This window comes from Ptychodera flava, chromosome 13 (genome assembly GCF_041260155.1).
Source record: "Ptychodera flava strain L36383 chromosome 13, AS_Pfla_20210202, whole genome shotgun sequence".
Lineage (NCBI taxonomy): Eukaryota > Metazoa > Hemichordata > Enteropneusta > Ptychoderidae > Ptychodera > Ptychodera flava.
The window spans coordinates 8,982,090-8,997,102 of NC_091940.1; the positions used below are offsets into that span (position 1 = coordinate 8,982,090).

Here is a 15,013-nt window from a genome sequence, read left to right on the forward strand (position 1 = left end):
TTAAAAACCTAGGCGGGGGGGGGGACGCAAAACAAAGAATTTAATTACTTTGGCCTAAAAAAGCGCAACAAGAAACTTTTAACATTTGTCATGTAACGTTTATTCGATCTCGATTTTACTCGTGTCTTATGAAAACACTCCATTGTGGCCGCGTCTCCTATCGAACTGTCGACGAAGTGGCGCAAGCTTCTGAAAACCGCGTTTGCCGTACGTTACTACAGTAAACATTCTCGCTTTAATACAGCCTACCGCAGAAGTTCAACAGCAATACAACACTTTGCCGATGCTAAGAATTTAACCTATCATCTGACAAGATGATGTGTTGATTTGAAACATCATATTCTTAATATATGTGTTGGATTCATGTTCGGTGATAAATTTGTCGATTTTGAGCGAAGACTCGGCTGTTTACGGCTCGTGACGAGATAGCACAGTACAGTGGTTGTAGAAAACGTAGGGAGCAGACGACAATGAACGCTCTCGTTTTCCCCAGTTGAAAAAACCAGACAAACTTTCAAAATTTTCGCTACCAAAAGCTTTGAAGTTTTTGCCTTTACCTTTACCGCATTTTTCAGTAAACTCCTTGTGCCCACTCAATTTTCATCTGATCGAGAATGCTTACAAACAGTTTCAGTAGAAGAAAAAGTGCCGACCGTATACCCCTACTTCTGATGTTAGAAGTAGGGGTATACGGAAATCCTGTAAACCGTATACCTATAGTGTGACGTCATACTATAGGGATAACTGGGTCTATGTGTGTGATAATTATAGATATTCCTTGATAACAGTTTTAAAATCTGCCAAATCATATAAGAATGGGCATTGTTCAACTTATTAACACAGTTTGTTTCTCTGAAATGATGACAATAGAAACTAAGTCTTGAGAAGAAAAAACTTGATTCATAAAACTTTCACGGAAAACTTGATTGCATAACTATACACTGTGTTGTGTTTGAAAGGTTCTTAACTTCACATTTCATCTTAGTTTCGCAGTAAGAAGAACATCGTTGTGATTTTAGACCAAACATAATCAAAATAGATACAAACATTAAACCTAAAATAATCGTATTGTCCCTTTAGAATACAAACAAAATACAAACGGATTTTAGAGAGGGAAATTAGTATTATTCAAATTAGTTTGAGTTATCAGCTAAAATGATACAAAGTAGCTAACTGCATAAGTAACAGTAGCTTCAGCAGTGTTTTCTACTCCATCTTGATTGGTAACTGAACATTGGTAAGTACCAACTCTTTCTTCATCGAAGTAAGAGATAGTCAGCTGACTAAAACATAAGAAGACGCATTTTTGACAAGTCATTGGTTGACCTCATATTATTCAAATAGTATAAAATATCTACATATGATTAGACCGGGTGATCTAAACTTGTTGAGATTATTTTAGGTAGGCTGGGAGGCCATAAGGTTGAGAATTTTTAAAATGATTTTGCTTACGTAAGTAGACGAAGATTAGATGAAACGAGACCTATAGTTCATCAAATATCAGTAAACTACAGTTATTAAAATAAACGCATGGTCTTTGTCTGGAAAAAAGCTGTGGGTTTCAAAGTGCTATGCAGAAGTATTCTTGTCCACAGGAAATGTCTCGACGATCATGCAAGTGATAACGAAAAAATGTCGTTCGTTTTATTAAATCACAAACTCTACTTCAAAATCTGCACTTTTAATTTGTTTTTCCCCGATCTTTAGGGTTAGGAAATGGTTTTCCTCCGCAAAGCATTACATGCCGAACAACAAAACTTCACATCGTTATAATTATTCGGTGCTATGGTAATATTAATGGCGAAGAGAGTGTGAACGCTGTGTTCTCGAGGTATTTACGCACCGATAGACGATAGTGCTTTGAAGAACAAGAATAGATAAGTGTTTATTTCTGTAATAGTTATCGTCTTTAAAATATTCGACACCAAAATCTCATAATTTCTTGCTAAGTCGCATTACTTACAGACATCAATTTTTGGTTTGCTTGAATTAAAAAGTAATTCTGGTTATAAAGTACCCTTAAACTTAAAGTTATGTCTTTTTAATTGTTTGCGTAGCAGTGCAAATATACCATTGATACACGCGAGTGCTGATGTAAGTGAACTAAGTGCCATAGGTAATACCGAAAAAACCATAACGTTATCCCATTCATAGGAACTCTGTTTAAAGCTGTTGTGGCTCATGCCAGAGAGTATCGTGTGCGTTAGAAAGTACTGACCTGCTATACAGTTCATAAGAGATCTGCTCCCTTCCACCGTGTAGTATTCTACTCGACGATCCGTCGAACAATGTCCAGATTGTACCGTTGGTTTTAAACGTGTAGTGGCAGGAAAGATAGAACATTTGGCCGTAGATCGGTTCAGCGCCCATAGCTGTTATCCAAATCTCTTTTAAAGCTGCAATGAAATACATGCACACTATATTATCGAGAAAGTATACATGTATTCCTCTGCTAAATTGCACTGTGGTCATTCAGTTATTATGACTAAAATATTGTTGTGAATTTATTCTCGGCTACTCTTATATTAGTACGTAACATTTGGCGATATGAACCTTTTTAAAAATGATCCAGCACTGATTACGGTATCACTGTTGTGGTGGCATTTTATTGTCTTTTCATTTCTACCGTATTTACAAAGGATATCTATGAGTGAATGTGCGTGTGTGTGTGTGTGTATTTGTGTATGTGTGTGTAAGTGTGTGTGTGTGTGTGTCTGAGAGAGAGAGACAGATAGACAGACAGAGACAGACAGAGAGTGGCAGAGAGAGAGAGTCCGTCCGTCTGTCAACTTTTTGTGCCTGTCATAACTTGAAATTTTTTCCCTGAATGAAGTACAATTTTGTATTCAACATAATCATGGAAAGATCTACGTCTGATTAGATTTTAATAATAATGTGATTCTGTATAATTGACGATCATTTGCATAATAAAGGAATATGTGCAATGGGCTATATCGCAAGAATTATTGAACCAAGTTTAATGCAGCCGTTTAGGCACTCCGATCGTTCTGTGGTCTTAGTATGTTAACATGTTGGTAACTGTTGATTACCAGATATGAACTGAAAATGCTCACGTGTTTCATACAGTTATGTGTAAATTTGAACCTTTGCCACATGTTTGCAACTTCATTGAAAGTATTATGATCAACATAATGAACAATAATCACCGCTGATTAATTCTCAAAGGTCATGAAGTATACAAATATGTAATTAGCTGAAATAAAAATATTAAAGTTCTTTGACTGCTGTCATTTATATAGCAAGTGTAATTACCGTTGGCCAAGTCCTTCAAGCCATATATGCCGAGCTGTGAAAGCTCATTAGATATGCAAATTGTAAATTAGCTGACGTGAAAATGTGAAATGACTTTCGATATTGTTTTAACCAGGTATAATCATCAATGTTGTCATGTTTTGCCAACTTTGATCAGTAAATCCCAGTATATATCCCTAATAAGCAAAGTTCATTAAATATGTAATTAGGAATTGACTTAAGTAAAAATGCTTAATGATTGTCAATAATGTTGTATCATGGTATCTGCAATATATGTAGCAAGTTTTGTCAACTTTGGTCAAGTCAATTCAGATATATATCTCTAATTAGGAAAGTTCATTAAACATGCAAATTAGGAATTTGCTGAAGAGAAAATGATTAATGACTTTCAATGATATTGTATTACAGTGTCTGAAATGTACATAGCAAGTTACATCAATTTTGATCAAGTCAATTCAGATGAATACCCTAAGTATGAAAATTCATTTAATATGCAAATTAGGAATTGGCTGAAGTAAAAATAGCGTCAATGACACTGTAGCTCCCATCCTGGACTATTTAGTGTTTGTTCTCTGGTCAGATATTTGAACATGTGTGAAAGGGATAAAGTGCATGAAGTGAAAATACTGAAATGAAATGTACTGGAGACAGTGAAATATGTTTAATGTAATTATTCAGAATATAAAATGGAAAAAATACAGAATTAGATATCGAATACTGTGATACAACCATTAACTCAACAAGTCATTTACAATGACATAGTCCCCACTTGTAATAGGAGTACTAGTCTTGATGGGGCAGGAAAATGTGGTCATTAAGAAGTATCATTTGAGTGTATATGTTGAGATCTATGGGCACATAGGTCTATGGCATTGTTCCCAATTTGAAACACATGAGGCATGTCTAAGTTACGGTTCTAAATCGGGAAAAAAGATCAGACCTCTGGCAGTATTGGCCAGCCAAGAAATACATATGCGCATTATAAATGAGGTACAAGATGTGACATCTTAAGGTCTAATATCCTATTTAAATTGGAGGGTATAGAACTTGTGGTTACTGAAATATGCATATATATGTATAATCAAGGTCAAAGGTCATCAAGGTCACATGACATTTTCAAAAAAAATTATATTCCTAATTAATCCCTATATGCCAAAAAATCAGATCTCTAGCTCTATTCGCTTGCCCAGAATTAGATGTGTACATAATTAATGAGGTAAAGCGTGTGCTGTCATAAGGTCTCCCATCCTACTAAATACAAAGGACATAGCACTTGTGGTTACTTATTTATTGACATAAACATATATTTTAGGTAAAAGGTCATCGGGGTCACATGACATTTGGTCAAAAAATTTCTCTCCTATAGTTATCCCTATATACCAAAAATCAGACATCCAGCTCTATTGGCTCGCTCAGAATGAGATATGCGCATAATTATTGAGGTACAGTATGTGGCGTCATAACGTGTCCCATCATACCAAACATGAAGGGTGTAGCACTTGTGGTTACCGAGTTATGGAAAAATATGTATATTTGAGGTCAAAGGTCACCGAGGTCACGTGACATTTTGTCAAAAAATTTGTATTGCTAAGTTATCCCTATATACCAAAAATCAGACCTCTAGCTCTATTGGCTCGCTCAAAATTAGATATGCGCATAATTAATGAGGTACAATATGTGGCGTCATAAGGTGTTTCATCATACCACACATGAAGGCTGTAGCACTTGTTGTTACTGAGTTATGGACAAATATGTATATTTGAGGTCAAAGGTCACCGAGGTCACGTGACATTTTGTCAAAAAAATTGTATTGCTAAGTTATCCCTATATACCAAAAATCAGACCTCTAGCTCTATTGGCTCGCTCAGAATGAGATATGCGCATAATTAATGAGGTACAATATGTGGCGTCATAAGCTGTCCCATCATACCATACATGAAGGCTGTAGCACTTGTGGTTACTGAGTTATGGACAAATATGTATGTTTGAGGTCAAAGGTCACCGAGGTCACGTGACATTTTGTCAAAAAAATTGTATTGCTAAGTTATCCCTATATACCAAAAATCAGACCTCTAGCTCTATAGGCTCGCTCAGAATGAGATATGCGCATAATTAATGAGGTACAATATGTGGCGTCATAAGGTGTTTCATCATACCATACATGAAGGCTGTAGCACTTGTTTTTACTGAGTTATGGACAAATATGTATATTTAAGGTCAAAGGTCACCGAGGTCACGTGACATTTTGTCAAAAAAATTGTATTGCTAAGTTATCCCTATATACCAAAAATCAGACCTCTAGCTCTATTGGCGCGCTCAAAATGAGATATGCGCATAATTAATGAGGTGCAATATGTGGCGTCATAAGCTGTCCCATCATACCATACACGAAGGCTGTAGCACTTGTGGTTACTGAGTTATGGACAAATATGTATATTTGAGGTCAAAGGTCACCGAGGTCACGTGACATTTTGTCAAAAAAATTGTATTGCTAAGTTATCACTTTGTTTAGTGTGATTAGATATTATTTTAGCTGAAAAAAGGGTCCAGGGAAAGTAAGGAAAATCCAGTATTCCACAGTGTAACAATTGGCTGAAAATATGAAATTTCTTTCAGTCTCTAGAATCCGAAACCGAATCCGAAACCGAATCCGAAACCGAGTCTAATTTCAGCATCGTCTAGCCAGAGTGTAACGTGGGGATAGCGCCCTCAAACCACAGATACCGGCTTCCCATAGACTACCATGTATCAGAAAAATTAAAACTGTGATAACTTCATTAATATGCAAGCCACGCCCACCAAAACCTTTTCAGTTCTAGCCATTTGAATTCTGAAGATGTCTACCAAATTTGACTGAAATACGTTCAGCCGTTTTTGAGAAAATGGACCAACAGACAGACAGACAGACAGACAGACAGACAGACATCGCTGCGACATATGCCCACGTGTATGAACACGTGAGCAAAAAATTAGAAGCTCAAATGCCCATTTAAGGAATTATTGTACAATAGACTATTTATCAAATTCAGTGCAAGGAATTCTGTGAGACCTGTAAGGTACGTTGGCACTAAGGTGGCTTATGCTAAGATGTGGATTGGCGTGACATACTGATTGTTTGCTTATTCGTCTATAATTGACCTTTTCTGTAATTAGGATGAACATATATCAATAATGCATGCATCGATATTGAGCGGACATCTGCGAATCATCGACTATACTTAATTTTATTATTGATGAAATTTTGATGATCATTACATTTTGATTTTAGCTAATTTCAATATTATCTGACGTTCTGCATTGTAATGATCATAACCAAGCCAAATAGGTCTGTTGTTATTATGTTTGAGTTGGCCTATGCAGCAATCCATACAGTAAAACATAAAGGTAAGGTTTTCACGGCCTTTTAGTGATCAAATGTGATTACCTATATCGCAGACAGGTCCAGTCCATCCTTTGGAGCATTTACACGCACCATTGAACCCATGGCAAGTAGCACCGTTCTGGCATATGCAGTCTTTATCACAGAAAAAACCATATTTACCCTCTGGGCAGCCTATTGGACACAATGGTCGAAAATGCAAGAGATATAGAATCTAAAAGTTACCGAATAAAAAGCATTCTTCAAAGTGGGAATATAGACTCATTCTGCCAATTTTTCATGCTCAGTGGTAGGCTGCACAACCCAAGGATAAGCTCCGTCCTGCTGCCTCTCGGTACACTGACTGGCATTATGGAGGTGTATATTTCAAAGTTTACATTTTTATCATTTCTTGTCATACAACTATTTACATACACAGTGTAGCCAATTTCAACCGTTTGGTAAGTTTCTATAATATTACGATTTTATTAACCTCATTACGTTATATGAACATTTAACTTTATCGTCATGTTGTACTTTACCATGGAGAGCGATAAATAGATAAATGTATGGTGACGTAATGTAAACATAATAAAAAGTCTTAAATTTCATCAACTACAAAGTCGATTTCGATCGTCTTTCCTCCTAGGGCAATTATTTGTACTCTAACTTTTATAAAAGCTCCTATTTATCATATGTATTGATAGCAGCTATAGCTTTCAGAATAATTGTTCCTTTGAATCTTAAAATTCTGAATTTGAACCGATGAAGATTTCGTACGGTTGCCCGCCAAGTATCTCAAGCATATCGAATATCTATGATGAAAAGAATGCATATTTAAGATCAGTAAATATACATCTATGTTCGCGAGTCACAGAGGAATTTGGCCTCAGTGTTATTAACTTGATTTCCATTTTCTTTACATAGAATTAGCTAGCTCCGCTTGAGACCGTCTATACTCGATAGAATGGCTTTGTGTGTAAAGTGATCTAAGGAAGTTATGTACAATAGGCAGACTAATTGACATGAATTAGACCGTTATAAAAGTATAGGTTAAGCCATTTCTCTAAATCACAGAGTAATATCATAGACAGAGTGGCAACACTTGCATGCCTTTTGTTCCATGGTCGTCTCTGTAGACTATTGGCTTTTCATATTAAAATGAGCTTAAAAGGTGTTAAACTTTTTGGAGGCTTGGTTTGTGGTTGATAATTACACGAGATTATGCGAAACATACGACGAGATGGCATCGTACTGCCAGTCGCATAGCAACCATAGTTACTTTGTGAGCTCTCAGGCCAGAAACACTGCCTCACGCCAATCAAAACATAACACGCCAGCAGTTTCATAAACATGTCCTTTCTTGGCGCACGTGTAAAAGACGGTATGACTGACCGTAAACCATTGAGTAAAACCAGACAGTATCGATAAAAGACTTTCAAATTTGGTTCAAACACACTCATTATATATTCATAAAAATATGAGAGGAATTTTTAAAACGGTAAAACCCACTTTCCTGAAGCTCAAAACACTTCCGTTTTTGCCAGCACATCAATTCCGATCAGCACCACACGACAACAACAACACAAGCTTTGTCGAACATACTTTCGCTGAACAATTGGTGAAAATCCGAAAATTACCGAAGGGTGCATGGTCGGCACTCTTCGGAAAAGAGAGCCAAGAGCTTCGTGAGGCGAGGCAAACATGGATTGCTTACGTAACCGCTTCACGCCTTAAACAATAGCTGTTGCCACTCTGTCTGATATTACTCTGTGTCTAAATGTTATCTAGCTCACCTCGACGAAGAGTTCTCATCTTAACTGAATTAAATAACACTTTAGGAGTAGTAACAATAAGGAACAATATAGGTGCGCTGGTTGAGTACTCCTCAATTATTAATTCCCCGATACAATTAGAGCGTACAGCCGGATTCTGGGCGAAGTGCCTTGGAAACGTGTCCTGGATAAAAATGAACATGAGTAAGCGATACAGGTTAATTTTTCTGAACACCACCGGCCGTAATGACGAAAAGTAATCTCTCACTTGTTTGTCATTTGCTTTGAGGTATGTCCCCTTCTTCTCTGATATGTTAAGTATATGGTTCTATAGTAACATACCATGGCAACTCAAATACTGTCACCAAGACTACTGGAAGAGGGATGGCGCAGGTGCTATTCAGTAAAGGCTGAATGGCCCTACTACTTCAACGTTGAGACGAACACCAGTGTCTGGACAATGCCAACAGTCTCTTACCAAGATGAGAGGTATGCTGATGTTCCAGGAAGGAAGAGCTCTGACTTGCCAGAGCCTTATCAGGAAGTGCCCCTGCTTGATCAGACTCCATCCAGTCAGCCATCAGCAGCTGCTTTGGTCCCTCAGCTTTCCAAGCCTGGCACAACCAGTGAAGCAGGTGAGAGACAATTAAGATTTCTTCTGCATGACACAGAGACGTCAGCTCGGATTGTGATTGTGCAGATGTACAAGGGAAATGTGAACGTTGGAATACGTGAATTCTTCAAGAAACCCGGCACTGGAGAACTGATACCGACAAAGAAGGGAATCAATTTGAATTTGGATCAGTGGAATCGACTGAAAAGTATTGTGCAGAGTATTGATGATGCTGCCAAGCAACTGACGTACAATTGACCTGGTACTCACAGACCCATCTTTCATCCTTTTTCAGAGCCTTCCTTCAGCGATATGCCAAATGATTTGGACAGGAAAGTGGCAAGGAGAGTGGCCAAATATGTCTACGCCAAGTTCATCCTGGACCAAGTCAATGCCATCATCAATCAAAACTGTGAGGGATGCAGGGAAGATCACCCATTTCAGAGAGACCATGAGTGCCTGTACTATTGTGATGCCCCCACAGGTCAACGGGATGCGATCATCAAATACTTTACAGATGCTGCCAAATGAGTCAACATGCTGGCTGTGCAGAAGTCTATTCTCGCCATGGCTGAACTGTGTTACATCACCCTGGATCATAATGTTCCCCTTGGATTACTCGATCTTGATGATCTCGTGGAGTTGCTGTACTATCGCTACAGTGAAGACCCTGAAGGATGTTTTGAAGATTTATTGGACACTCTGTCTATTTACGGAATGGTTTTGTGCAACGACATGTTCAAAATTTGGTTCTGCAAGCAATTAATCACTTCGATTTCCTTCACTTTATAAATGTTTTTTTTCCTTCCGACATACAAGTTTGCAAAGGACATTGAGAGACACTTGCAATAAAAAAAGGTGTTGTGTTTCATGTTTTTTGCCTTGTTAAATTTTGTTAACTTTGAGAAAATAAAATTTACTGTTATTGTTTAAAATGAAAACCGATAACTTGTCTGTCTATACTCTTTCATGTCTGTTTTTTTCTGGCGATAATCGATAAAGTAGTTGGAGCCGACAAACAACCAACAAACACGTGTATTGGCAATTTAAGTCTCATTAAGTCTCATTAATCCTGCGAGAAGAAAACGTGATTTTCATTCCAGAACATTCTGTGTTCCATCTTTCTGTTGAAAATGTTCCATATTCTAGAATAACCCGAAATTCAGTAGGTTTCGTCGTCATTTCCGCATTTATTTGGCAATATTTTGTGGCCGCCACTTTGTTGAGAATTCCATGGTTTTTTGAATAATGGGCGATGTTTGCAAATATACGTGCATTCATTTTGCTTCAACAAGCAACCTGTAAAGAATATTTTGCGATCAGGGTCACAGCGGAAATTCTATGATAATGTATTTGAAATAAATTTTCCCATGGTTGAACAGAATTTTAATTTAATCTATAGGTAACATTTTGTATTTGTGATAGGTGTTCGTAATGGGGCAACCTCTTGATTTTCGGGGCACTCGATTTATAGCGACCGGTGTGTTTATTACTTTGAGACAGAAATCGGTGCTATATATTTGAAATTGTGCCCGGCGCGCAATCGACATTGGCATTGGCAAAATAGACCTCAAAGCGTAACCGTACAAAACCAAACTTAAGTTTAAGATGTCAAATGTTCTTGAAAATTACATCCGTAAAGTCGAATTCTGTTGTTAGGATTGTAATATCAAGCCATACTCTCTACATATTTACAATCGTGGCAACAGTACGTAGCTGTTGACTTTATTTGATCGTTATGCGATCGGGTAGGCTACAACAAGCTTTTTTGAGTCAAGTCCCGGTGAGTACCGGCGAATTCTACGGGGGACCACTGCAGTATGAAGCAAAACCAAAGACTAAATGTCAAAGATTATTGAAAATAAAATAAGCAATTTCTGTCCCTCTTGTTTCAATTCCAATAAAAACTGCATTTGAAAGTTATATAAGATCACGGCGACTACCACCGTTACTTTCCTTACCTGGCCATATTCGAAATACGACGACAGTGTACAACCCCTAACTAAGCGTATGGCATCGGCAAGCTCTTTGTTGCAGCATGAATGTACAAAATTTAAAAGCGAATCGAAAGCAGAGACATTAAAAACTAATGAATATTACACAAGTGAAGTCGAACTCTAGCTTTTTTCAAGTTGATATCATTGGTATTTGTAGGAAATTTACAATCGCGGCGACTATATCAGCTGTGGCCTTGTGTCACCCACGGGCGCCATCTTTGAAATTAGATGGCTACCAAAACAGACAGCGAGGGCAAATTCTGTGCCGTACCATGATCACGAAACATAATATTTGAGATCAAAATGTCAAAAACTAATGCTTACAACATCTTTAAAACTCAACACACTTGCTCAATTTGTTGTAGGAAATTACGTTTTTGAACAATTTACGATTACGGCAACCGGCTATGTGCTTGCATTGATCATGCACCGTTTGCCCTGTAAGTGACATTTGCGAACTGCCGGCTCGCCCGTTCACTCAATCCGACTTAGACTTTTTATATAAACGGAATGCTATTATGATTTTAGAAAAAAAAGAGCTATACTTATAAGGATTTTTTCTGTGAATGTAGTGAGTATGGTGGAATCAAATTTATAGCATTACAGTAAGGTCTACAAATAAATGTTTCCATCTCGCTGACCACGGGTACGTGTGGCCGTGTTCAACGGGAGAGATGACACAATGTACTGGTTGGCCAGCCAGCTTCCCGTATGCTGACAGATTTTCCGTTGTCGGCCAAGAATTTTAAAATGTGCAGTAGTATGATTTTTACTGTCTGTTATGCAAGAGTACATATTTCTAATGCTAAAAAATGATAAATAGTATATTTTCAATAATATATTTACGGAACTTTGCTCTGTCTCAAAGTTTGACGAGCCTCGTGCATTGTCTATGGGCTGAAAAGCAGCCATACGGGAGGTTTGATAGGTAGTTTGTATTTCGTTCCTTCAATAATGTTACCACTCTGTAACACACATGCTTTGTGAGCTAGCGAAGTATGATTGTTTTATGAATGAGTATGATTGAATGCCCCTCCCGTCCCCTCCCATCCCCCCTTATGCCCATCATCCTTGAGAAAAAAAACACAAAGACGCACATGCTTTGTATTTTCAATTGAACAAGTTTGAAAATTTATTGAACACCAACAGGAAAGCCAACACAAGAACTAGCTACAATTTAATGAATATGATTTCTAGGTCAAACGAGTCTGTAAAAAGTTAACATTCTAAACGTCAAAATCAATACGGTCAATTTTTCAATGAAATCATTCACGAGAAAGTCATTCAAAGTCAAGTCCTTGGTAAACTGCTTCACAATGTTCGACATGGACCATACCCGGCAACGATGTAGCAGATAGTAAAGGACGTATTGTCCACACACTGAAGAAAGAGGTCCCTGGAGCCTTTGTCTGTTATGTATCCAGTCGAGAGTGTTTCTGTTCAGGAATGCCTTAAAAGGTGTCGTGTTGGGTGGACGTCCGTACGAATCAAAATATTCACTGTGGTTGCTATCGGCAAAGTAGAAAGCCACCCAGTGTTTCCCTGGTTGGGTACTTGGGTCCATATTGGCCACAAAGGCAGCAGGATAGGACTTTAGTCTGGTCTTAGGCAATCAGTCTGATGGTTTCACCCCGCCAAAAGATGATGCAGTGTATTGGTCTGTACTCAAGTTCTCTTTCAAATTTAACATGTCCATCTTTCACTGGAGTCGAGGAATCAACTTCAGTAATCAAAGAGGACATTGCGGTCTCTGTTGATTACAATGATGTTATCCAGTTCGCATACACGAGAAAACTCACAGTATTTTGCAGGGCTTGTCTGAACTGCAGTTCGATGCCCAGGTTGCCTTCTTTGACCAGGTTCAAATGTCCTCCGTCGGCAGACAAGTCCAGTGTGAGATCAAGCGATTGATGTTGATTCCTTCATCCCTGCCTATTTTATTAGTCCCAGTAAACAGAGAATAGTAGGCCATGATGAATTCATTGACCACCAGCTTTGGTGAAGTCCAGTTTCAGGGGTTTGCTCGGAACTTGTTTTCCACTGACATTAAGGACCAGCGACATCATGCCGTAATGTTTGAAGTTGGAAGGATTCTTTACTGTTGGAAGTGGTGGCCGACTGGTTTTGTGTGAGGTCTAGCAGCTAGGCGATGTTGCCGTGAGTGTGTGGGGGTTCGAATCTTGTTTGGGTTATAGTAAAAATTTATGTTTCTTGTATGAACCGTTGAAGGCACCGTTGTCCACCAGACTCAAGACCACACGTTTAGGTAGCTGTCCCAGAAAGATGTCGTCTTTGTTGAAAGACATGGTGCCTCCAGGAATAGACAGAACCTTCATCACACAACGATGAATGGGATACTTGGACGGTCCCTACTTTAAAGCTTCTGAATGGCCCAGCTGTACCGATGGACTGAGTTTTATTTTCCTGACCAGTAGTGTGGCTTCGGTGACTACAGCTTTGAAGCCTGGATTTTCTGCAGAGCTCACAAGGGAGAAGGCATTCTTGCTTCTATTGAGTTTCAGATGTAATTCGACACCATTCATTAGATACTTCGGCTGAAAAAAGAGATCCGAATGGATTGGTCCTACCATATCGAAAACTTGACTGCCACATGTGAAGGAATATCGGTTTTTCAGTCCCTTGTTCACTTCTCCACCTTCTTTAGTGGGGTCCACTTCACCCATTTTCAAGTGATAGTCCTTGAAGAATAGGGCTGAACCGATATGGGTGTCTTTGGCCTCTTCACCATAATTCAACAAGGTCTCCAACATCGCTCGGTAGGGGTAAGTAGGGAAAGGGTTGATATCATTTTGCCATTGAGGTGCACATCCACCTGGCTGAACAGTGAATGGAGCCACAAGTTGACGGGACCCACTGCTGCATCTGCACTGAGGTTAGTAGCATCAACTTTTGTAATCTTGGCCTTGATCGGAAGGAGTGTTGAGGACAGATCGATGAAGTCTTCCCCTGGACCTGAAATCACGAATTCGATGAGTCTCAATTCCATAATGTGGGTCAGGGGATGCACTTCTTCCCATTGTCCCTCTTCGACACTGGTCTGTGTTGGAGGAACTGTGAACAAGTCAAGTTCACTCTTGGTACACTTGCAGGAGTGTTCATGAAGAAATGCTGTGTTAGTCAAAAATGTAAGGAGATCTTCTCTTTCGCTTGGCTTTGGAGGAAATGACTCTTTGTTTCGGAGCTTTACATTTTATACCACTGCCAGGGGGAACTGAGTATCTGGAACCCCTGCCTGTCATCAACTGTTTCCCAGCTTCCACCAACCATCGTTTTGTTGAGTGCTTGATGTTACGTCCACTTAGTGCATCACCTGCAATGTTGAGTCCCGTTTTCAACATCTGTCTCCCTAAGACTTTGGAACCTTGTTTGAGCAGTGGTGTGGCTGCACGGAAGAGACCTCCCAAAATACCGCCCAAGCCATATCTTTTCTGCATGGCTGCCACCTGGAACGATGCTCCATTTCCCACCTGATCCGAATAAAACTTCTTGTATGTGGCTGGGTTGCTTTCATAGAGTTTACGTCTATACAGCATGGTTCAAGCTACAATAGTGTAGAGCGTTGTTTTCTGAAGGCTAGTGTCACGATCACCTTGAAATGTCAGTTTCTGACCCACGTCATCTCTTATGTAGACTTCTACCGTATCAAATCCGTGGTTTCTCAGGGGAAGAAAGTATGGAGTGTGGAAGGTGCGTTTGATCATCTGTCCATGGATGTCTTCTACATTTTCTATTCTCAACAGGGGTGCAAAGGTATCTCCCACCAACTGGTCGTCCACTAGGTCGCAATACACATAAAAAGAAGAGAGGTTTCAAACACTGAACATGAAAGGTGCATCGTTCTTCTGCCTCAAGATGGTATTGGGATAAAATCCCATGATTTCAGCCAGACCTAGTAGAAAGTAGAGGCTGGTACCCTCATTCACATCAGCGGTTACTTTCTTAGACACCGGGTCGAAAGTCAACTGGATGTTGTCGG

The 15,013-nt window shown here is 39.0% G+C and overlaps 1 protein-coding gene across 1 annotated transcript in view; it reads right to left on the reverse strand.

The window, feature by feature from the left end:
• Window positions 1-2,163: 2,163 nt before the first annotated feature.
• LOC139146975 (uncharacterized) overlaps window positions 2,164-15,013 on the reverse strand; it is a 32,736-nt gene continuing 19,886 nt past the window's right edge. The window contains exons 6-8 of the mRNA XM_070717828.1: window positions 8,428-8,590; window positions 6,698-6,826; window positions 2,164-2,396 (exon numbers count right to left, since the gene is read on the reverse strand). Of these exons, the coding sequence (XP_070573929.1) occupies window positions 2,164-2,396; window positions 6,698-6,826; window positions 8,428-8,590 (525 nt within the window). The remainder of the gene's footprint in view (window positions 2,397-6,697; window positions 6,827-8,427; window positions 8,591-15,013) is intronic.